Source organism: Zea mays, chromosome 2, assembly GCF_902167145.1.
Source record: "Zea mays cultivar B73 chromosome 2, Zm-B73-REFERENCE-NAM-5.0, whole genome shotgun sequence".
Taxonomy (NCBI): Eukaryota; Viridiplantae; Streptophyta; class Magnoliopsida; order Poales; family Poaceae; genus Zea; species Zea mays.
Genome location: NC_050097.1, coordinates 76,069,264 through 76,094,624, shown reverse-complemented (window position 1 = coordinate 76,094,624; position 25,361 = coordinate 76,069,264). Strand labels below are relative to the sequence as shown.

The following is a 25,361-nucleotide window of genomic DNA, read 5'->3' as shown; positions in this document are numbered from 1 at the left end:
AGAAGAGTCTAGGTCGGCCTGTTGAGCCTAGAGAACACCTAGGATCTCTCCTCCCCGACGGGGTCCCTCCCAGGAGTGAGATCCAGGCGCCGCCGACGACCTTCGCCGCCCCTGCGTACGTGCGGACCGTCTGGCCTGTAGGCGCGGACCGTCCGGCTCGTCAGGCAGGGAACTTGAGCCCTGCGTCAGGTCGGGGACCGTCCGGTCCCTGACCGCGGACCGTCTGCGCCTGTGCAGATGGCACCGTCGCCGGTTCTCCTTATAGTGATTGGCGCTCGAAAAGGTGTCAACACAAGGTCCACAATTCTATGTCACATCAGCCACCGATCAGACCAAAAAAAAGTAATAGCACCATTGTCAATTTTGGTTTGCATTGCCACCGAGAAGGCGAGAAGAAGTCTTTTACTTTACTAGGAACTTGAATAGCTAAAGAAGTCCAAGGACGTTATGCAGGAGTTGCTATTTGTGTTGCTCCAACCTTGAAATTTCTTAGTTATATTCCTCTAGCTTATTGAGGGCTCTAGCTTGCCGTTAGACTTTCTGGTCTGTCTTTGTCTTGGTCTTTCTGATCTAGAAGGTCTTGAACGTACATTTCTATGGCTTGAACGTCCTGGCATGATTTTCGTCAGGTGCGATTTGAGTCATGGCAGTTTTGGCTAGTGGAGCTAGGAGTCTAGGACCACTATATGGCGGTGACGGCTTCTTTCACTGCTACAGTCTCCTTTACTGCAACCTAGGCTGCCTTTAAAATGTGTCGTGTTTGATTCCCACTTTCACACGTTTCCTTGGGGCCATGGAAAGTTCGAACAACGACAACAGACACCAGTGTTATTCTAGGCCTAGAAGTATCTCCAAAAGACTTCCAAAAATTAACCCCCAAAATATGGTTTTGGGTAAACAATGTGGTATTGTAGCAACATACAGAATAAAAAGGCACGGGAGATAACCGATTAGATTTGACCTTACATCAAGTCACCTCATCAATGCGCAATGCTGATGATCTTAACAATGTGCAATGCTGGTCTAAACAAATTTTGACCCGTTGAGCGAGATGACATGTATAGACAATGCTCATGAAACAATTGCATCAATCACAGGGGAAAAAAACAGCTTCGATAAAAGCACTTGTAACTCGTGAGAATTGTCAACTTCCATTCCAAGATATTCTGGAATTTTAGATGATACACAATACGACAGCATGTTATAAGGTCAGATAGCAACAATAGGGATCAGTCTAGCATGCAATATTGTACGCCTCAATCTCCTTGACCCAAAATCGTGAAAAATGGTTATAGCATGCCAGAAAAAACATATAGTTTTGCTTTCAATCATAATACTGATAAGAAGTTAAGAACCAAGAGCACTTGGCACGCCCTGATTGTTTCTAACCTATTCATCCAAAATCCACGACTCTAAAAAAACTCATGGTGCCTCAGAAATGGGGTGGCCAGACAATAGTTGCATGAATCCTAACTTCAACCCCTCCAGCACGAATGTGTGATGCACGAGTTTTGTCAGATTTAATAAATGAAGTTCAACATGGAGATTGACTCGATGTCTCGTGGTTACACTAGTATCTTCACATTCTCATTGGTGACAAAATTGATAACTAGGGCAAATTGGTATGTTGGATATAGCCCTATACAACTACCTTGTTGCCCATATTCACTACCGCATTGATGTCGGCTGTGACAATTTCAAGAATACACAATTAAAGTTCTCTACCAGCAAATAGCTTTCTACTAGAAAGCAGTTTGCTCCCTAGCAAAACTAGAATTTACAGGTAACTCTCAAGCTCATTGCTTAAAAACCTCAAGAATTGGGATCAAAGGTCATTTGGTGACTACCATACACTGCTGCGGAAAGGCAAGCTCCATCGGTAACGCGTAACACTGGTGTGGAAAGGCAAGCTCCATTGGCAACAGGTACATACCACTGTTGCGGAAAGGTAAGCTCCATTGGTGACTGGTACATGCTGCTCTATAGGACCATATGAGACGCTCGATGTGGAGAGTAGCAATTAGGGGAGGATGTGTAAATGACATTTGTGCTGTCCCCGCTGACTCCATGGATTTTTGACAGGCCAGTTGCATGTTCAGTAAGGTTGTAGCCCTTCTCAAGCTTATCAACTTCAAAGGGGAATTCCTCAAGTGTCTACAAAACAAAGCTGTCAAAAACTGAAGGAAATATAGAAGTATGAAACAGTTAAGAAACTGTAAATACCCTATGTGCCTGTTCAAGAATTTCAAGCATTTCTTGGATACGCTGCCTTCTCATAAGTACTTCATCAGTTTCCCTCATCAATTCATTGAGCAGGTTCTCTCTGCACAATATATCATTGTTTCAGAACAATTATAATCAGAACAGAGATGTCCATAAGAAAATATACAACCAAATGTTGACTTATGCACCTATATAGTTTGCGAATTAGGAAGTTGTGCAGATCCCGCTTTGTATGGTTCACCTGCCAAAAAAACAATGCTGTCAAACAACAGTGTCCTGATTAGACAGTAATTTTGAGTACTGACAGTATATATCTACCATAAAACAAAATCCTCTAAGTAGGGTAGCTGCTATGTCAGGCAATAAAGCTTTTATCCAGACGTATGGTGGAGATTAAATATCATAACCCTCTAGAATTAAGAATTATTGCGTGAGGAAGTTGGAAGCACATAGTACCAAATTAGCCTTTACTGATATCACAGCAACTGTGTAAAGTAAACTTACCAGAAAGTGCATTACAGCTTTTGGGATTGCATCCTCAATGTTTTTTCTTACAATGTCATAGTAGGATTTGATCAATAGTTTTACAACGGCTACCTCTGTTGCATCCTGCTCAGTTTCTGATGGCTTCAAGGTAATGGGTGGCTAGTACAGACGTGGAGAAGAATCAGATATTGAGTAATAAACTAGATGAATACATATTTCCTATGCTCACTTGTGACAGGAAAATTTTACCTCTTTTAGAGGAATGATTGAGGGTAATTTGCTTGAACTCTCACCAACCTGTGAATTACCTATCTGATTACCACCAGTCAGACTTGTTTCTATATTTCCAAAGGAAGACAAAAGAAAAGTCAGACTCTTAGTCTTGGGCTGCAACACTCAAATTGGTTTATAGTTTATACATTGAAATTTTGCAACTACAAAAGAAGCTACAATGATAACTGTGAACGGAAACATATTCCTCACTCCTCAGTTCCAAAAAATATAAGTTGTCCTAAGTAAAATTTCTCTAACTTTGAACAAGTTTCTGGGGGAAAATGCACAAACATCTACAGCATCAAATTAGTTTCATTAACTCCATCATGGGATGTTTTGATAGTGCATTTATTTTGTGCTGCAGATGTTAATACATTTTTCTTCCAGATAGCACTGTAACTGATTGAAACTCATTTTAGACCAGCATGAGCTATGGCAATTTCAACTTGTTGGTAAAGAAATATGGATTACAAGCAATTGGCTGTTTCCTTCAGACAGAAAATGTGTGGGGTGGGGGGATTACAATGCATATTCTCTGGTTAATAGCTTTAGAATTTTCCAGTAATGTGAAGGTCTTGATTTTGGCCATATAGACATCAAAAGATAAGCTCTATCCAGTTTAAGCCCATTTATAGTGTTAAACAAGCGAACATAGTGCTTTGCTATTCAAAGAATATGAGATGTTTACAATTGGGTTGGTTACAAATATCATACGGCTAAATTAGCACCAGAGTGGCTCCAGAGCAAACAATGCTACTTTGAAAAGAACAATATGCTCAAACAGCTACCATGTCTAGCGCAACAAAATAAAGAATCAATTATGCAACCGCAAAACAACATTGCAATCCGTAAAGAAAACCAAATGCAGGTGAAGCATGCGATTAGCATAATTACAGGTGAGCAATTTACCTGCTTCCACAGAAGCCTGCAATCCCAATCACGCAGAAACAGAGGATGGACAAAGAATTCAAGCAAAAAAAAACTGTAAATACCTTCATACACGAAATCTTAAAAAAAAGTAGTATTTCAAACTCTGCTAGCCTGTTCAGATGTTACTCTTCTGATTGCATCTCTTGCGAAAACAGCACGTGACTTTTGGCTTCTTTCGGCTGCTAATTGTATCTCAGAACCAACAATAGTACCATCCTACATTGAAGGGAAGCAAAGTGGTAACCAGCAATAATTTTGAGCCAGAGTAAAAAAAGACAATGCCGAATAAGTAATAGATTACATGAATGATTTGAATAAGCAATATCCTTCCCAAGCCCAATATGTAATACCTTACGACCTGATAGTGAAGCTGATGTTTTGGGAGGTAGAACTTCATGCTTTGCAAGTTCAACAACCTTGGTGCCTCCAACAAAGCTTGGGTGCGAAGTATTTATATAATCCATCTACAAAAAAAAAAGGTGCATAAAACATGCCGCTGCTCAAAGAAACATAAGAAAATAAACAATACAGATATTAAGTACATGCAGAACAGCACAAGTGCAGGTTAAACCAAATGGTTCCATATTAGCATGTATATGCAATTTCACTAGATAACAGCAAACCAAAAAACATGACTAGGAAGCCAGTAAAATCTGACTTATATGTTTCTCTTTGAAGTGGCAAATGAAGATCTTAGAAAATATGGTTCTTTGTGATTCGATTAATTTATGAAAAACTGGTAACCAACTCCACCTTACTACTTCCAAAAGGATACATGTATTCAATAGCGCAATAAAATATTTTAATTTTCAATCATCAACATCAACATCAACATAGCCTAGTCCCAAGCAAGTTGGGGTAGGCTAGAGTTGAAACCCAACAAGAAGTCACCAAAAAGAGAAAGAGAGATAAAGGGGAGGGAGGAAAAGCTTTTGAGAGCACTAAAAGGGAAAAGGCTTAATCACGATTCGGGCACGTGGATAGCTTTTTTCAAGCACTTCTATCAAAACACAACTCTTTGGGAGATTCCATTCCTTCAAGTCCCTTTTGATTGTCTCCTCCCATGTCAAGTTTGGCCGCCCTCTACCTCTCTTCACATTATTGTCCTGTCTTATGATGCCTCTATGCACCAGTGCCTCTGGGGGTCTCCGGTGGATATGCCCAAACCATCTCAATCGGTGTCCAATAAGTTTTTCTTCAGTTGGCGCTACTCCTAGCCGATCGCGCATGTCATCGTTTCTCACTCGGTACAATCTTGTATGCCCACATATCCAACGCAACATACGCATCTCTGCAACACTTAGTTTTTGGATATGCCGACTCTTAGTAGGCCAACACTCAGCCCCATATAACATAGCAGGCCTAATCGCCGCCCTGCAGAACTTGCCTTTCAACTTCTGTGGCACTCTCTTGTCACATAGGACTCCTGATGCTTGACGTCATTTCATCTACCCCGCTTTGATCCTATGGCTAACATCTTCATCAATGTCACCATCTCTTTGTAGCATCGATCCCAGATAACAGAAGGTATCCTTCGTTGGTACTACCTTCCTTCTTTGGTACTACCTGGCCTCCCAAGCTTACATCTCCATCCTCATTAATTGTAATACCAAAGTCACATCTCATATACTCTAGGGTCTCCCGGCTTTCATCTACTAGAACTATATCTCAGCAAAAAGCATACACCAAGGGATATCTCATTGTATATCCCTCGTGACCTCATATATCACTAAGGCAAATATATAAGGGCTCAAAGTTGAACCTTGATGTAGTCCTATGTTAATCGAAAAAACATTTGTATCATCACCAGTTGTTCGGACGCTAGTCACAACCTTGTCATACATGCCCTTGATGAGTGTAACATACTTTGTTGGGACTTTATGCTTATCCAATGCTCACCACATGAGATTCCTAGGTATTTTATCATAGTCCTTTTCCAAGTCGATAAAAACCATGTGCAAGTCTTTCTTCTGCTCCTTATACCGCTCCATGACTTGTCTTATTAAGAAAATTGCTTCCATGGTTGATCTTCCAGGCATGAATCCAAATTGGTTCATGGTGATATGTGTCATTTCTCTCAGGCGATGCTCAATAACTCTCTCTCTCTCATAGCTTCATAGTGTGGCTCATGAGATTAATCCCTCGATAGTTGGTACAACTTCGAATATCTCCCTTATTCTTGAAGATTGGTACTAATGTACTCTTCCACTCATCGAGCATCTTGTTTGATCGAAAAATATGGTTGAACAACTTGGTTAACCAAACGATAGCAATATCTCCAAGGCATTTCCACACCTCTATTGGGATACCCTTTGGCCCATCGCCTTGCCCCCTTTCATCCTCTTTAAAGCTTCTTTGACCTCTGACTCTTGGATCCTACGTACAAAGCATCTATTTAAATCATCAAAGAAGTCATCCAATTGGGTGTCCATAGTCTCATTCTCACCGTCAAAAAGATTGTCAAAATACAACTGCCACCTCTGTTTGATGTCTTGTCCTTTCATCAAGAGTTGATTCATCTCATCCTTAATGCATTTAACTTGGTTAAGGTCCCTCGTCTTCCTTTCCCGAATCCTAGCCATCTTATAGACATCCTTCTCCCCTTCATTTGTACTTAGTCTTCGGTAAAGATCATCATAGGCTCGACCCATTGACTTATTCATAGCTCGCTTTGTAGTCTTCTTTGCCACCTTATACCTCTCTATGTTGACCGCGCTCCTGTCATGGAACAAGCTCATGTAACATTCTTTCTTCTCCTTTATTGCCTTTTGAACGTCCTTGGTCCACCACCAAGTATCTTTAGGTTCCATTCGCTCCCTTTGGTCACTCCAAACACCTCTGACGCCACCTTCCTAATACAAGTTGACATCTTCACCCACATGTTGTTTGCATCTTTTTCAAACCAAGCGCCCTCCACAAAAAAACACTTTCCTTAAAAACTTCGGATGTCTGCCTTTGAGTTTCCACCACTTCGTCCTCACAATTTTGGCTTGTTCATCCCTATGGGTACGGATCCGAAAACGGAAGTCCCCGCCACAAGATTATGTTGGGGCACAACACTCTCTCTAGGTATCACCTTTAGCGTTCTTAAGGCGCCTAGGCGAGCAAGTGCACCCGACAACCGCCTTAGCGCCTAGGCGGGTAAGGCGAGCAAGGCGGCCAAATTTGCTCGAGCGCCTGGATGCCTAGGCATCGCCTTAAGAACACTGATCACCTTACAATCCAAACATGCTTGTTTATCTTCTCTACTTGTGAGAACAAAGTCGATCTAGCTCGAACGATGGCCATTTCTAAAAGTCACCAAATGAGAATCTCTCTTTCTGAAGAAAGTGTTGGCTATCACTAGGTTGTAGGCTACAGCAAAGTCCAAAATATCCTCTCCTTGATTCCTACTACCATACACGAAACCTCCATGAACTAGCTCATAACTTGTATTTGTTGAACCTACATGACCATTGAGATCTCCTCCTATGAAAAGCTTCTCATTGGTGGGTACTGCTCTGACCAATGTCATATAAGTCTTCCTAGAACTTCCTCTTCTCAATCTCACTGAGACCAACCTGGGGGGCATATGCACTTATAATGTTCAATACTACATCCCCCAAAACTAGTTTGACTAGGTTAATCCTATCACCCTGCCTTTTGACATCCACCACTCCATCCTTGAGGCTCTTATCAATTAGGATACCTACTCCATTTTTGTTTGCCACTGCTCCTGAGTACCAAAGCTTGAAACCAATGTTCTCCACCTCCTTCACTTTTTGCCCCTTCCATTTTGTCTCCTGAACACATAGGATATTAATACGCCTCCTGCTCGCTGCCTCGGCTAACTCTCTTAGCTTACCTGTAAGGGACCCTACGTTCCAACTAACTACACGAATCCTAGTCGCTCAACTAGCTTCCTTACCACTCGCACCCGTTGAGACAGATGCGAAAACCCTTGCACATTTGCCATTACACCCGAGCGCCAATGTAGCGCGCCACTAAGGAAGCGACGACCCGATCCTTGCTCACTTGACACCGCATCCAGATCACGACATGACGCACCACCAAGGGGGTGGCGGCCCGGCCCTTGCCCATTTAACACCATACCCGGGTTCCGTATGGCGCATCACTAAGAGGGTTACACCCCCAACGGTTTTCTATTGGGTTTCATCCCCATTTGAGTGGCTCAGTTTTTTTCTAGATGGCGCTCCTTTAATTTTCAATGGTAAATATTTTTTAAATGCAAAAGAAATCCAATGGTTAATGATTACCTACTGCCAGAATAATACAACTGAAGGGACAAACAGGACAATTTTTCATGAGAGCAGTCCAGAAGCTACATGCTTTTGGAAGGTCAGAACTTAGGAAAGTAAACACTTGCCTCCATTTCGATGATATGGGTTATCATTGTTTCTGCAGGTCGAAGACCATCTCTCAAGAAACTGCAAACGACTTCACTCAACCGCTTTTTAAGAGCTGGAAATTTCTGAAGTTCGCTGATTAAGCAACTGTGGCTAATCTGCATCAAATAGGATGTTCTAAACAGTTCAATTAAAGGTTCACATGATACAAGCATACAACAGTAATGAACACATACTTTGATTAATTCATCATAGATAAACTGGGCACACTGAAGACTTGGGTCAAGTAGGCGACCTATCTGCTTCCGCACAAGAATCTCAAATGGTACCTAAAATTCAAAAAGGAAAAAACAAGGATTACATAAAAACAACACAAGGTAGTAGAAATATCAAACATAATAATCTAGCTAAACACAAACCTCGGGCAGAAACATAGCCCCTTTTGGACCCCCAGAATTCTGGATGGTCGTGCGAATATCTTCATCACTAATACTCTTGCAAGGGTCAATTTCCTGCTGGTATGAGTAGGTAATTAAGAGGTGCAAATTACACAAACAACAGACAATGCAAAAGGGCAATGCATATTCTTGATGATGAAATTGTGGAGATAAATAATGCTTTGTTGGGTAGGAAGGCATCAGAACCAACTAATTCAAAATGATAGGATACAAAGATCATTTTTCCAACATATCCTGGTACCAAACAAAGGTTAATGTAGTTCGTTGTGCTAGTGAGGTACGTCAAATAACTTGACAGTACAAAAGTATGAATGTATGATATTGGAAACCTAGAAATAGACTGAGCACTTTTGTCGCACAAAAATATTCTTCTATCACACAATGGCCTTTACACATTTTTTTCCCAGAGTGTGTTAATAAGGGAGGCAAGAGGCATAAAGTCAGACTTAGCAGCCAAAAGATACTATGACCAAAGCTTAACTGTTGTTTGCCTGAAGCACAACTTAAACTGAGAAATATCCAGTACTAGGATGGCAGGAAACTTCTTTTAACACAATGGCAAGAGATCTGCCTTTCAGCTAAGAAGAAATAGAATTGACCAAGTTTATTAGGAAAACCAGGCCTAAAAACATCAGTCACAGTTTATTAAAGGAGAACAGGTGACCTAAACACAGCAACCTAGACAACTAAACCTAAGCAACCCAACTACACACAACCGACAGAGCCCACCGCACGTCATCGTTGCGAAACTTATCACAAGTTATAATGATAAGCTGCTCCGACTTCCCACAACGAACATCAGCCAAAGCCCTAACACGCCGCCACCTACTCACAAGAAGCCCCAGACTCCAAAGAAAGTGAACACAGCATGTCATCACTGCAAAGCTTTGTCCCACCCCACAACGAAAGCAGCTCCAACTTCGCCACTGATCCACCCTACAAGCCACAACGAAAGCAGCTCCAACTTCGCCACTGATCCACCCTACAAGAGCCATAGATGTGCCGCAAGCAAGTAGTGAACAAAAGGCTTGGAGATAAATGTCCCACACGGACCAGCATCCATCAAGGAAGTGCAGGATCTCCTAGGCACCTGCAGGAAGGATAAGATGCTGAGTTCCTCTGAAGAACTCTGCAGGATGAGGAGAGGTGCCCCAGCGACATCTACAAGGAAACAACACCCAGAAGTGTCACCTTCATTTGCTCCGGCTAATGCTGGACAAGGATTGTGCCCAACACATCCCTCCTCACACCTACACAAAAGGCCGCACCACTGCTTGTCAGCCGGTCCTGCAAGTACAGCGGCTTGTGGTCACAGAACAATGTGTGGGGTAAAGCAGCTGCTCCTGCGATGTCAGGTGAAGTTGCTCATCTCGGCCATTGCACGCAACCACACACTGCTCGTGAGCTAAACTCAGACCCATTGCATATATGAAAATGAAAGGTCATGCCCACAGCAGGGTTGTTGTGGCCAGCTATGGCTGTCGTGTGCCATCAGGGCACCCAGAGACAAACCATGCTGACATCGCTACCGACGCAAGACTGCTGGTCTCCTCCTATGCCAGTCACAGGCCTACCTCATTCGCCTCGCCGACAAGCACCCCCTCCAGTAGCCTTGCCTGCCCCCAAAAGTAGCTACCGCTGCCACCCCCATAGCACCTTGCCATCGCATGCCTCACTCAACGCCTGCCATGGGCCTCACACTACTGCCAAGCCAAGGCTGAGCAAGTCGGTAGTACCACACCCGCCATGGGCCTCACTCCACGCTGGCTGCTAGTTCTGCCTATGTCGCCCATGAGAGGCGACACAAGGAAAACAAAAAAGAAAATCCAAGGTTCAAGTCTAAGTGTCTAAACCCTACGGCAGGAAACTTTCTCGATAGCTACAGCACGACACGTATCAAGAGGGGGGCACCTTATTAGAACTATATTGTGTATAATGTAAAGTTCTAAAGTCCTTAATCTATATTAACATAAAAAAGAATAATGCATTATTAACCAAAATAAGAAAGGATAAAAGTCGCCATCCATGATGGTTGTCTTATTCAAAAATATATATATTGTTCAATGTCCATTTCTCACTCGTTATTATAGAATTCTTATCCTCATGGTTTCGGTGACTTAGTGAGTCATCCTCACATTCACATGCCTGCTAGCTAAATATTTAAAGCTATTTCTTTCACAAACCTCCAGACTCTTGACAAATATTGACTGAAAAATGTAGTGTATCCTTGCTCCACCAGAAAGTTTATCTGTAGACACCCTGTTTTTCCCTTCCACCATGGAAGAAAAGGCTGAAAGTGAGAAAACAATAAAATGTTAGAGGAATATAGCTTTGAGAGAATTTAAACCGAAAGATAGAAAGAAGACATCACCTTGCATGTAATAAGATAAGCATCAAATTTCAATGTAATGCAATCTAAAGAGCTACAATAAGACCAAGTAAACTATTCCTGCTTTCTTAAAAACACACACATATGATTTCTAGTTGTTGCAATCAGAAAAATATAACAACAAAGTTTTTTAGTCCTAAACAAGTTAGGGTATGCTAGTGTTGAAACCCAACAAAAGCCACAAATAAAGGTTCAGTCGTGTGAATAGTTGTTTTCCATGCACTCACTCCTAATCAAAGTCAAATCTTATCCTTTCAAGTCTCCTTTTATTGTCTTTTCCCATATCAACTTCGGTCTTCATCTACCTCTTCCCATTACTATCTTGCTTTAGGATCCCACTACACATCGGTGCCTTTGAAGGCCTCTACTGCATGTTGGACATGTCCAAACCATATCAACCGGTGTTGAACAAGTTTTTCTTTAATTGGTGCTAGTGCTACCCTAGCCTATCACGTATATCATCATTCCGGACTCAATCCTTCTTGTATGGCCATAAATACAATACAACATGCACATTTTTGCAACACTTATGTGTTGAACATGTCTTTTTAGGTCTAATCGTCGTCCTATAAAACTTGTGTTTAATCTTTTGTGGTACCTCTTGTCACATAGAATGCCAAATGTATGTCACCACTTCAGCCACCCTGTTTTGATTCTATTACTAACATCTTCATCAATATCATTGTATCTTTGTAGCATTAATCCTAAATACCGAAAGGTATCCTTCCTAGGCACTACTTGACCTTCCAAACGAACATCTTCCTCGTGTGTAGTAGTGCAAAAGCCATATGCCCATATCTCATACATTCGGTTTTAGTTCTACTGAGTTTAAAACCTTCTGACTCTAGAGCCTCCCACCACAACTCACATTCGGCTTTCATCAACTAGCATTACATCGTCCATAAAAAATACATAAAGAGATATCCCCTTGTACATCCATCACCAAGGCAAAAAGTGAAGGGCTCAAAGATGGCCCTTGATGTAGTCCTATTCTAGAGTACTCTAATTGGGAAGTCATTCGTGTCTCATCACTTGTTAAAACAATAGTCACAACATTGTTGTACTACATGTCCTTAATGAATCCATTCCATTGTATAAGACCAATTTTAAATTCTTTCAATAATGAATGAGGGCACAAATGGCAACCATGATAGTAGAAATACAAATGTTGTCATTAAGGTTTTCAGGCAGAACAAATTATTCTTCACCTTCACAATATTTTCTCAATATATTCAGCAGTTTGACTCCCTGACCAGCCTGCATCCAGCAAGATTTAAGGTCTAAGATTAAAAAGGTAATAATGTAAATATTGTAAATTTCAAAAGTTTCCACATGTGTGCTAAAAATATCATAAAACCATGTCAAGAAAATATTCTAATTTGATGTTATCAACTATGTGGGAAACCCTAACACAGGGTTAGGTGTTGTATTAATAGACTGAGTTAGCTAGGCTTGGCCCATTACACAGGGGTGAGAGAGTAATTACACGGGGTAAACCCCAAACCCTAAATGGGTATTCTAACACCCCCCCCCCCTAGTCGCAACTCTATCATGTACAGATATTGAGACTGGATCGAAAGTCTAAAAATACACTCGACGGTAACTCCTTGGTGAAGATGTCGGTGAATTGCAGTGTGGTGGGGACACTGAGAACCCAAACGTCACCGGCAGCGACACGCTCGCGGACGAAGTCCAGGTCGATCTCCATGTGCTTCGTGCGCTGATGCTGCATGGGATTGGTGGAGAGGTAGACCGCGCTGACGTTGTCGCAGTAGACGAGGGTTGCGCGCTGTAAGGGGTTGTGTAACTCGTGGAGGAGCTGGCGCGGCCAGGAGGCCTCTGCCACGGCGCGGTACTCGGCCTCTGCACCGGAGCGGGAGACGACGCGCTGCCGCTTGGCGGCCCAGGAGACGAGGTTGGCGCCCAGGAACACGGCATAACCGGAAGTGGATCGGCGCGTGTCGGGGCAGCCAGCCCAGTCAGCGTCGGTGTAGACCACGAGCTCCGACGTCGGGGATGGTCGGAGTAGGAGTCTGTAGTCGAGGGAGCCACGGAGGTAGCGTAGGATCCGCTTGAGAGCGGTGAGATGGGGCTCCCGCGGGGTGTGGATATGTAGGAACACCTGTTGGACGACGTAGGCGATGTCAGGCCTAGAGAAGGTGAGCTACTGGAGCGCGGCGATCAGGCTTCGGTAGGACGTCGTGTCGGCGATCAGGGGCCTGTCGTCCTCAGAGAGCTTTGCCTGAGTGTGTTTTTGGTCATCTGCGAGTTTTTGGTTGCACCTGTTATGTTCTGCTAGCACCCCGAGAGCGCACCAGATTAGGTGCTCAATCTATTGAATGTGTCTTTTTAGGATATAGTTCTGAGCATAAGGGCTATAGATGCTATGATTCTTCAGCTCGTCGCATGTGTATCTCACGTGATGTGGCATTTGTTGAAAATTGTCCTTTCTTTTATAATTCTTCTACTTCCTCTTCGTATTCTCCTTTAGAGACCACATCTTTTTTGTCTTCTAATAATGACACTGTTTTATCCCCACACTTGTCTAATCCCATTTTGCCTATATCTCCACCAGAGACATCTTCACCACCAGTTTCGTCATATCGTCTACATATTACTCGTGTCTATACTCGTCGTTCCAGTGTACCTCCCCCTGTCTCGTCACCTCTGGCCAGTCCTGATACTCCTGTTTTTTATAATACTAACAATTTGGGCTACAGGTTGCCCAGGGATATAATTTATGTGATCATACTACCATAGCACCTCCAGATCGTTATGGTTATCCACGTGTTGTAGTAATTGTTGAACCAACCACTTATCAGGAAGTTGCTGGTATTAATGAGTGGCAACTTGCTATGATTGAGGAGCTTACTGCACTTGACCGCACCTGTAACGCCCCGAATTTTGCAGTTGAATTTTTTCTTTTCTTTACTCGCCAAAATTCGGGCGTTACCTTTTCTTTTTCTTTTTTTCCCTCGCTAGACCTTGACCTTTTCCAAAGTTAGCGGGATTCGGTTTGGAATTCCCGTGTAAGAAAACCATAAAACTGTTTTATGTTGTTTGATGCACCATGCCGAACTATGCATTCTTTGATTGTTTGAAAGTGCAAATGCATTCATGTAGAAAGATCGGATTTCGAAAAATAAGGAGAACCTTTTCTTTCTTTTTCTTTTTCTTTCTCTCTCTCCTCTCTTTCTCTCCCTCCCGCGCCGTGGGCCGACCCCGGCCGGCCCAGCCGCCCTTGCGCCCCCTTTTGGGCCCAAAAAGGCCCAACCGCCCCCCCCCCCCACCTACCCTTTTTCCCCAATTCTCTCTCCCTCCCTCTCATTTTCTCTCATTTTCTCTCCCCCACCCTAAGCCGCCGCCGCCCCTACCCCCCCTGCCCTAGCGTCGGCCGCCGCCCTCGCCGTCGGCCGCCCCTCGCCGGTGAGCCCCCCCCCCTCCTCCCTCTCTCCCTCCTCCCTCCCTCTCCCCTCCCCCTCCTCTCTCCTCGGCAGCCCAGCCGCCTGGCCGACCTGGCCTGGCCGCCTTGGCCGCGCCCCCAGCCGGCCGCTGCCGCGCCGCCCTGGCCCCAGCCGGCCACGGCCGCCCCTGGCCGCGCGCCCCAGCCCCCGCCTGGCCAGCCCCAGCCGGCCCCTGGCCAGCCCCGGCCGCCCGCCTGGCCGCCCCCGGCCGCCCTGGCCCCTGGCCGCGTCCCCCTGCGTAGGGCCGGTTCAACAGCCCTAGGGCCGGTTCAACCGCCCCCCTGTTTTTTTTATTTTTTTGTTTTATTTTATTTACTTTCTGTGATCATAGTTATTTTATTTTAGGTAGGCTAATCATTGTTAATGTTATTGAAATATGAAGCTTAATTTAGAATTCCGTTACGCTAATTGATTCATGTGATTAACTATTTATCTCGTTCAATGTTGATCAACTTAAAATGACTAAGTTTCCATTAGTGTATATAACAGAATTCTTTTGTCAAGAACCAGTTGTAACTAATCATTAGGGCATAAAACTTTAACCCCCTGCGAGACCCTTTCCCCGTTTCTTTCTAACCATAATGAATGCGATATGGAATGTCATACCTGATGCATATTCACTTTATTTGTTCCCTGGTATGATGTACTGTTTGTTTCCCAATTTGAATGGATGAATGTATGTATGCTTGCAATCGCATAGAGAACGATCCGGTCGAAGAGCCCGAGGAGCTCGCAGGAGAAGCCCCTGAGCAGCAGTCGGTTGGTGGAGGCAAGTGTCCCTTGACCTATCTATGTCCTATTCATTATTTAATTCACCTCCCGATTTACACATTTATGCCTAAGGATTGACTAGCTTTTGTGATCCATGTCCTTGTTCACCTATTTGGGTTGGATTATTACTGTTTAGCTTTATGCTATTGCTCAAACTCTAATCAATGAACATGATGAGATTATCTATGATACGTTGTTTTCCCTTCTCTTATTATGATGTTGTACTTGTGATCATCAAGGGGGCTCGAGCGGTTTCTCGAGTGCCTCTCCGTAAGGACCTGTTCTATGGATGACCGCCCGGGAAAACAGTGCAACCATGAGGGTAGAATGGGGTGCCCTTAGCTGAATAATTAGAGGACCCGGGGTGTAGTTCGCTTAGCCGTCGTGCCGTCAATGGGGCTCGGTGTATGCGGCTCGCTCTGCCAAGTTCGGGTTCGCCCCTTGGGGAGGAGTGCGGTGCATTTAGGAAACCTAACGGGTGGCTACAGCCCCGGGGAATCTTTGTAAAGGCTACGTAGTGATGCCCTGCTAGGCCACCTAGGTAGTGGTCAATGGGGAGTAGCTCTCTCCGGGCAGAATGGGAATCACGGCTTGTGGGTAAAGTGCACAACCTCTGCAGAGTGTTTGAAAACTGATATATCAGCCGTGCTCGCGGTTATGAGCGGCCAAGGGAGCTCCAGTGATTAGTGATACTTGATCAGAGATGGTTGGTTTACAGATGATGATGATGATGGTTATGATCATGCCTATGGTAATGGTAAGTGGTACTCTTTCCGTTTGGAAAAGAGTACGTTTGGGCTAATAACTTGGGTTAATGCTAAAACTTGGCTTTCTACTAATAAGTAATAATCTGACCAACTAAAAGCAATTGCTTGACTTATCCCCACATACAGCTAGTCCACTACAGCCAAACAGGATACTTGCTGAGTATGTTGATGTGTACTCACCCTTGCTCTACACACCAAACCCCCCCATCCCCAGGTTGTCAGCATTGCAACCACTGCTCAGGCGAAAATGAAGCTGTGGAAGGAGACTTCCAGGAGTTCCAAGATTACGACGAGTTCTAGGCGTGGGTTAGCGGCAACCCCCAGTCGGCTGCCTGTGAAGGCCGTGTTATCTACGTTTCTTTTCCGCACTTTGATTTATTGTAAGAACTATATGGACGTCTCAGACGTATGATGTAATCGACTATTTCCCTTATTAATACTATTCTGAGCACTGTGTGATGATGTCCATATTATGTAACTGCTGTGTACGTGAATAACTGATCCTGGCACGTACATGGTTCGCATTCGGTTTGCCTTCTAAAACCGGGTGTGACATAAGTGGTATCAAAGCCGTGCTGACTGTAGGACCGCTAACCTAGAGTAGAATGGTCGTTCTAAGGACTATAGACCTCTGTCTCTGCCTTGACTTTGATATCCCTTCAAAAATTGGTCATACCGACCAAACCTATGTTCTACTATATATTATACCTTGCTGAAAATTATGTTTTATTCTAATCCTTCATTTACTTATGATTCATTAATTGCTGGTCATATTAATTATGTTCTTACCATTTTGCTTGCGATGTCTGTTGTAGATGGCTCGACTTAGACACACTGCACGAAAGTCAGTCATCCCCTTCTTACCCTCCCGCCTTGCTGAGCGTCCGCTTCGCCGTCCCGTGGCCGGACAGTCCAGCCACTTGGAGAGACTACACCACCGCCTGCGTGAGGAGCAGGAGCGTCGACGACAGGAGCAGCAGAGCTCTTCCTTCTCGCTCCACCAGGAGATAGAGTCTGTGAGGAGCTGCTCCCCTGTGCTTCCTCTGGAGCCGCCCCCTGCACCACCACTGGGCGCCCCAGCTTCTGGAGTAGCTGCTGGAGGAGACCCAGACGACGGAGATGGCGACGACAGTTCGAGCCACGACACCGACTTCTCTGCTAACCCTGAGCCGGAAGGATGGGTTGCTCGACCCATCACTCGCGACGCTGCTCGCGGGTGTCACTTCCATGATGCGCTCGACACCCTGCTTCGTCGGGCATTTAACCGGCATACTTGGTCCGTCGAGTATCGCTGTGTGGTCTACCAGCACAGTCGCGGGGTCTACCCGGACCGCTGGGAGGCAACTTGCTTGGTGCGCTGCCCGGAGAACAGTCTCCAGGGTGCAGAGGCCTGTTCAGAGCACTATTCTATCTCTGAGCGGGACTCAGCTGAGGCAGCCATGCAAGATGCTGCACGGCGTGCGCTTTCGCACTACTGCTCGGTTTTCGGTGGGGCAGCTGATGGTCTTGACCTGAAGTATTACCCCCGCCGTCCATCTGGCAGCACAGGAGGCGTGATTGTCTCACCTGTCGGTGAGGGCAATCCTAGGTTCAGCAGCACAGTCAACCTAGCCGCCGTGCTAAACACGGAGCTGGACCATGCATTAGATGAGCTGAGTAGGGCTCGTGCTGAGATCGCCCTGCTGCGGGCTGAGCGCGCGGAACGTCGTCACTTGGATGGTGGTTCCCCCGCTCCCGTCGGGACTCAGCACCCGTACCGCTCACCTCAGCGTGGACACCAGTCTTATGGCAATCCCGACTGCAAGACCAAGATAAATCTAGAACCATAGATCGTTAGAGTTGGATCTTGTAATTAATACGAAATATATGCATAGAAGCTTCAGTCTTAGCGTTAATCTCGGTCTTAGTTAGTCTTAGTTAGACAGGGTAGTTTGCTATATCCTGTGCATTTATGTTTGTCATGATGAACTATGTTTGGTTTGGATCTTTGTAATGATTGTCACCAGAGTGTGGGTATCCCCTGCATTTTGGTTTACATATTATGTTAATGGAGTTAGTTATATAGTTGGGAAAACCTTTATTCTACTTTCCTCTTTATCTGAGAAGCTGTGTGGTCTGTGTTGGAGATCAGTGAAGATGCTCATCTGTTCAGTGCTGTTGGAGAATTCTATACTCTTTTCTTATGCTGCAAGATTTGCCAGATCAGTTCTGATGTGTGGTTGCGTTCTGCAGATGTCAGAGAACAGGCGCAGAGGAGGAAGGCGTGCTCAGCAGGAGCGAGCCGCTCAACAGGAGGAGGTGCCCCAGCAACAGCACCTACCGCCTCTGCCCCCGATGTCGATCGAGCAGATGTTTCTGATGCAGACTCAGGCGGTTCAGGTCATCGGTCAGACTTTGGCCGCCATTCAGCAGCAGCAGCAGCAACAGCAGCAGGCCCCACCTCAGCCTCAGATGCCTCAGATGCCCAGAGACAAGCGTGCTGAATTCATGAGAGGTCATCCACCAACGTTCGCTCATTCTTCTGACCCCATGGATGCTGAAGACTGGCTGCGCACTGTGGAGCGGGAGTTGCATACTGCTCAGTGCGATGACAGGGAGAAAGTCCTGTATGGTCCCCGTCTGTTGAGAGGAGCAGCCCAATCATGGTGGGAGTCCTACCTCGCCACCCATGCTCACCCTGACGCCATCACCTGGGAAGAGTTCCGAGGGAGCTTCCGTCAGTACCATGTACCTGCAGGTCTGATGACAGTGAAGGAGGAGGAGTTCCTGGCTCTCAAGCAAGGGCCATCGTCTGTCAGTGAGTACCGGGACAGGTTTCTGCAATTGTCTCGCTATGCTCCTGAAGATGTCAACACCGATGTCAAGCGGCAGTACCGTTTCCTGAGAGGCTTGGTTGACCCTCTGCAGTATCAACTGATGAATCATACCTTCCCGACGTTCCAGCACCTGATTGACAGAGCGATCATGACAGAGAGGAAGCGTAAGGAGATGGAGGATCGTAAGCGCAAGATCAGTGGACCCCAGCCTGGAAGCAGCAGTCGTCCTCGTTTCTCAAGCAATCAACCTCAGCAGTTCAGGCAGAACCAATGTCCACCTCAGCAGCATCAGCAGTTTCAAAGGCAGTACCCTCAGAACCAGTACCAGAACCGTCAGAGCAATCAGTCAGGAGGTCAGTTTCAAAGACAGAACCAGCAGGCACCTCGTCTTCCTGCCCCAGCAAATCAGCAGAACAATCAGGCAGCACCAGCTCAGGTTGGAAACAGAGCATGTTTCCACTGTGGAGAGCAAGGCCATTGGGTGATGCAATGTCCGAAGAAGGCAGCCCAGCAGCAGTCAGGCCCCAATGCCCCAGCGAAGCAGAATGTGTCTCAGTCTGGAGTAGGCAACCGCCCTCAGCAGCGCTATAATCATGGAAGACTGAATCACTTGGAGGCTGAAGCAGTTCAGGAGACTCCCGGCATGACAGTAGGTATGTTCCCAGTCGATTCCCATATTGCAGAAGTGTTATTTGATACTGGAGCAACGCATTCTTTCATTACTGCATCATGGGTAGAAGCACATAATCTTCCAATTACTACCATGTCAACCCCCATTCAAATTGACTCAGCCGGTGGTAGGATTCGAGCCGATAGCATTTGTTTGAATATAAGTGTGGAAATAAGGGGGATAGCGTTTCCCGCCAACCTTATAGTAATGGGTACTCAGGGTATAGATGTCATCCTAGGGATGAATTGGCTAGATAAGTATCAGGCAGTTATCAGTTGTGATAAAAGGACAATCAAGTTGGTGTCCCCACTAGGAGAGGAAGTGGTGACCGAGTTAGTCCCGCCTGAGCCAAAGAAAGGAAGTTGTTATCAGATGGCTGTCGATAGCAGTGAAGCAGACCCAATTGAGAGTATCAAGGTGGTGTCCGAGTTCCCAGATGTGTTTCCAAAGGACTTACCGGGTATGCCACCAGAGCGGAAAGTTGAGTTTGCCATAGAGCTTCTTCCCGGAACCGCCCCTATCTTCAAGAGAGCTTACAGAATATCTGGACCAGAGTTGGATGAACTTAAGAAGCAAATTGATGAGCTGTCAGAGAAAGGTTACATCCGGCCAAGCACCTCGCCTTGGGCCGCCCCTGTCCTGTTTGTGGAGAAGAAAGATGGCACCAAAAGGATGTGTATCGATTATCGAGCTTTGAATGAAGTCACGATCAAGAACAAGTATCCTTTGCCCAGAATAGAAGATCTGTTCGACCAGTTGAGAGGAGCCAGTGTGTTCTCCAAGATCGATCTGAGGTCAGGTTATCATCAGCTCAGGATCCGACCTTCAGACATACCGAAGACGGCATTGATTACCAAGTATGGTTTATATGAGTTCACAGTGATGTCTTTTGGTTTGACCAATGCACCAGCCTTCTTTATGAATTTGATGAACAGTGTATTTATGGATTATCTCGATAAGTTTGTGGTGGTATTCATTGATGACATTCTGATTTATTCTCAAAGCGAAGAAGAGCATGCAGATCATTGAGGATGGTATTGCAGAGATTGCGAGAGCACCAGTTGTATGCAAAGTTGAGCAAGTGTGAGTTCTGGATCAGTGAAGTCCTGTTCTTGGGTCACATAATCAACAAAGAAGGATTGGCTGTGGATCCGAAGAAAGTGGCAGACATTCTGAACTGGAAAGCGCCAACGGATGCTCGAGGAATCAAAAGCTTCATTGGAATGGCCGGATATTATCGGCGATTCATTGAAGGGTTTTCGAAGATTGCGAAACCAATGACAGCGTTGCTAGGCAACAAGGTTGAGTTCAAGTGGACCCAGAAATGTCAAGAGGCCTTCGAAGCGCTGAAAGAGAAGTTGACGACAGCGCCTGTCTTAGTCTTGCCTGATGTGCACAAGCCCTTCTCGGTGTACTGTGATGCTTGTTACACAGGTTTGGGATGTGTGTTGATGCAAGAGGGAAGAGTTGTGGCTTACTCGTCCCGACAGTTGAAGGTTCATGAGAAGAATTACCCAATCCATGATCTAGAGTTGGCAGCAGTGGTTCATGCACTGAAGTCATGGAGGCACTATCTGTATGGACAGAAATGCGATGTTTACACAGATCACAAGAGTCTGAAGTACATATTCACCCTGTCAGAGTTGAACATGAGGCAACGAAGATGGTTAGAGTTGATTAAAGACTATGAGTTGGAGATTCATTACCATCCAGGCAAAGCGAACGTAGTGGCAGATGCTTTGAGCAGAAAGAGTCAAGTCAATCTGATGGTCGCTCGTCCGATGCCTTATGAGTTGGCCAAGGAGTTTGACAGGTTGAGTCTCGGATTTCTGAATAATTCGCGAGGAGTCACAGTTGAGTTGGAACCTACCTTAGAGAGCGAAATCAAAGAAGCGCAGAAGAATGATGAGAAAATCAGTGAGATCCGGCGACTGATTCTAGAAGGCAAAAGCAAAGATTTTCGAAAAGATGCAGAAGGCGTGATATGGTTTAAAGACCGCTTGTGTGTTCCCAATGTCCAGTCCATTCGGGAATTGATTCTCAAGGAAGCTCATGAGACGGCCTATTCGATTCACCCTGGCAGTGAGAAGATGTATCAGGATCTGAAAAAAAGAAATTCTGGTGGTACGGAATGAAGAGGGAGATCGCAGAGCATGTGGCTAGGTGCGATAGTTGCCGAAGAATTAAGGCAGAGCACCAGAGACCTGCTGGATTGTTGCAACCGTTGCAGATCCCTCAGTGGAAATGGGACGAAATCGGTATGGATTTCATAGTCGGATTGCCTCGCACTCGAGCCGGCTACGATTCCATCTGGGTAGTAGTGGACCGTTTGACCAAGTCAGCCCACTTCATACCTGTCAAGACCAGCTACAACAGTGCAGTATTGGCAGAGTTGTATATGTCTCGGATCGTTTGTCTTCATGGTGTGCCAAAGAAGATAGTGTCAGACAGAGGAACGCAGTTCACCTCTCATTTCTGGCAGCAGTTGCACGAAGCCTTGGGCACGCATCTGAATTTCAGTTCAGCTTATCATCCGCAGACAGATGGCCAGACTGAAAGGACCAATCAAATTCTCGAAGACATGTTGAGAGCCTGTGCGCTGCAAGATCAGTCTGGATGGGACAAGCGATTGCCTTATGCAGAGTTTTCTTATAACAACAGTTACCAGGCCAGTTTGAAGATGTCACCATTTCAAGCGCTTTATGGAAGGAGTTGTAGAACTCCGTTGCAATGGGATCAGCCTGGAGAAAAGCAAGTGTTTGGGCCAGATATTTTGCTTGAAGCTGAAGAGAACATCAAGATGGTTCGAGAGAATCTGAAGATAGCGCAATCGAGGCAGCGAAGCTATGCCGACACAAGAAGAAGAGAGCTGAGTTTTGAAGTCGGAGACTTTGTCTATCTGAAGGTGTCACCGATCAGAGGAGTCAGAAGATTCGGAGTGAAAGGCAAACTAGCACCCCGCTACATTGGTCCGTATCAGATTCTTGCAAGACGAGGAGAAGTGGCCTATCAGCTCAGTTTACCCGAGAATTTGTCTGCTGTGCATGATGTCTTTCATGTGTCTCAGTTGAAGAAGTGCTTGCGTGTGCCAGAAGAGCAGTTGCCGGTGGAAGGTCTTGAAGTCCAGGAGGACTTGACCTACGTTGAGAAGCCAGTGCAAATCCTTGAGGTTGCAGACAGAGTCACCCGAAGGAAGACCATCAGAATGTGCAAAGTCAGATGGAATCACCACTCTGAGGAAGAAGCAACCTGGGAGCGTGAAGATGATCTGATGGCTAAGTACCCAGAGCTCTTTGCTAGCCAGCCCTGAATCTCGAGGGCGAGATTCTTTTAAGGGGGATAGGTTTGTAACGCCCCGAATTTTGCAGTTGAATTTTTTCTTTTCTTTACTCGCCAAAATTCGGGCGTTACCTTTTCTTTTTCTTTTTTTCCCTCGCTAGACCTTGACCTTTTCCAAAGTTAGCGGGATTCGGTTTGGAATTCCCGTGTAAGAAAACCATAAAACTGTTTTATGTTGTTTGATGCACCATGCCGAACTATGCATTCTTTGATTGTTTGAAAGTGCAAATGCATTCATGTAGAAAGATCGGATTTCGAAAAATAAGGAGAACCTTTTCTTTCTTTTTCTTTTTCTTTCTCTCTCTCCTCTCTTTCTCTCCCTCCCGCGCCGTGGGCCGACCCGGCCGGCCCAGCCGCCCTTGCGCCCCCTTTTGGGCCCAAAAAGGCCCAACCGCCCCCCCCCCCACCTCCCCTTTTTCCCCAGTTCTCTCTCCCTCCCTCTCATTTTCTCTCCCCCACCCTAAGCCGCCGTCGCCCCTACCCCCCCTGCCCTAGCGCCGGCCGCCGCCCTCGCCGTCGGCCGCCCCTCGCCGGTGAGCCCCCCCCCCTCCTCCCTCTCTCCCTCCTCCCTCCCTCTCCCCTCCCCCTCCTCTCTCCTCGGCAGCCCGGCCGCCTGGCCGCCCTGGCCTGGCCGCCCTGGCCTGGCCGCCTTGGCCGCGCCCCCAGCCGGCCGCTGCCGCGCCGCCCTGGCCCCAGCCGGCCACGGCCGCCCCTGGCCGCGCGCCCCAGCCCCCGCCTGGCCAGCCCCGGCCGCCCGCCTGGCCGCCCCCGGCCGCCCTGGCCCCTGGCCGCGTCCCCCTGCGTAGGGCCGGTTCAACCGCCCTAGGGCCGGTTCAACCGCCCCCCCTGTTTTTTTTTTTGTTTTATTTTATTTACTTTCTGTGATCATAGTTATTTTATTTTAGGTAGGCTAATCATTGTTAATGTTATTGAAATATGAAGCTTAATTTAGAATTCCGTTACGCTAATTGATTCATGTGATTAACTGTTTATCTCGTTCAATGTTGATCAACTTAAAATGACTAAGTTTCCATTAGTGTATATAACAGAATTCTTTTGTCAAGAACCAGTTGTAACTAATCATTAGGGCATAAAACTTTAACCCCCTGCGAGACCCTTTCCCCGTTTCTTTCTAACCATAATGAATGCGATATGGAATGTCATACCTGATGCATATTCACTTTATTTGTTCCCTGGTATGATGTACTGTTTGTTTCCCAATTTGAATGGATGAATGTATGTATGCTTGCAATCGCATAGAGAACGATCCGGTCGAAGAGCCCGAGGAGCTCGCAGGAGAAGCCCCTGAGCAGCAGTCGGTTGGTGGAGGCAAGTGTCCCTTGACCTATCTATGTCCTATTCATTATTTAATTCACCTCCCGCTTTACACATTTATGCCTAAGGATTGACTAGCTTTTGTGATCCATGTCCTTGTTCACCTATTTGGGTTGGATTATTACTGTTTAGCTTTATGCTATTGCTCAAACTCTAATCAATGAACATGATGAGATTATCTATGATACGCTGTTTTCCCTTCTCTTATTATGATGTTGTACTTGTGATCATCAAGGGGGCTCGAGCGGTTTCTCGAGTGCCTCTCCGTAAGGACCTGTTCTATGGATGACCGCCCGGGAAAACAGTGCAACCATGAGGGTAGAATGGGGTGCCCTTAGCTGAATAATTAGAGGACCCGGGGTGTAGTTCGCTTAGCCGTCGTGCCGTCAATGGGGCTCGGTGTATGCGGCTCGCTCTGCCAAGTTCGGGTTCGCCCCTTGGGGAGGAGTGCGGTGCATTTAGGAAACCTAACGGGTGGCTACAGCCCCGGGGAATCTTTGTAAAGGCTACGTAGTGATGCCCTGCTAGGCCACCTAGGTAGTGGTCAATGGGGAGTAGCTCTCTCCGGGCAGAATGGGAATCACGGCTTGTGGGTAAAGTGCACAACCTCTGCAGAGTGTTTGAAAACTAATATATCAGCCGTGCTCGCGGTTATGAGCGGCCAAGGGAGCTCCAGTGATTAGTGATACTTGATCAGAGATGGTTGGTTTACAGATGATGATGATGATGGTTATGATCATGCCTATGGTAATGGTAAGTGGTACTCTTTCCGTTTGGAAAAGAGTACGTTTGGGCTAATAACTTGGGTTAATGCTAAAACTTGGCTTTCTACTAATAAGTAATAATCTGACCAACTAAAAGCAACTGCTTGACTTATCCCCACATACAGCTAGTCCACTACAGCCAAACAGGATACTTGCTGAGTATGTTGATGTGTACTCACCCTTGCTCTACACACCAAACCCCCCCCCCATCCCCAGGTTGTCAGCATTGCAACCACTGCTCAGGCGAAAATGAAGCTGTGGAAGGAGACTTCCAGGAGTTCCAAGATTACGACGAGTTCTAGGCGTGGGTTAGCGGCAACCCCCAGTCGG

At 45.9% G+C, this 25,361-nt stretch overlaps 1 protein-coding gene across 3 annotated transcripts in view; it reads right to left on the bottom strand.

Moving 5' to 3' along the window:
- Positions 1-1,498: 1,498 nt before the first annotated feature.
- Positions 1,499-25,361, bottom strand: part of LOC103646597 (dynamin-related protein 3A) — a 33,733-nt gene continuing 9,870 nt past the window's right edge. Inside the window, exons 8-20 of one of the 3 annotated variants that reach the window (XM_020548338.3) lie at positions 12,314-12,362; positions 10,900-11,006; positions 8,678-8,773; positions 8,495-8,587; positions 8,279-8,416; positions 4,263-4,376; positions 4,024-4,128; positions 3,892-3,907; positions 2,959-3,047; positions 2,728-2,868; positions 2,412-2,464; positions 2,224-2,323; positions 1,499-2,154 (exon numbers count right to left, since the gene is read on the bottom strand). In XM_020548338.3, the coding sequence (XP_020403927.1) occupies positions 1,981-2,154; positions 2,224-2,323; positions 2,412-2,464; positions 2,728-2,868; positions 2,959-3,047; positions 3,892-3,907; positions 4,024-4,128; positions 4,263-4,376; positions 8,279-8,416; positions 8,495-8,587; positions 8,678-8,773; positions 10,900-11,006; positions 12,314-12,362 (1,275 nt within the window). In that variant the 3' untranslated portion in view covers positions 1,499-1,980. The remainder of the gene's footprint in view (positions 2,155-2,223; positions 2,324-2,411; positions 2,465-2,727; positions 2,869-2,958; positions 3,048-3,891; positions 3,908-4,023; positions 4,129-4,262; positions 4,377-8,278; positions 8,417-8,494; positions 8,588-8,677; positions 8,774-10,899; positions 11,007-12,313; positions 12,363-25,361) is intronic. The other 2 variants (XM_020548340.3, XM_020548339.2) reach the window with 2 other exon arrangements.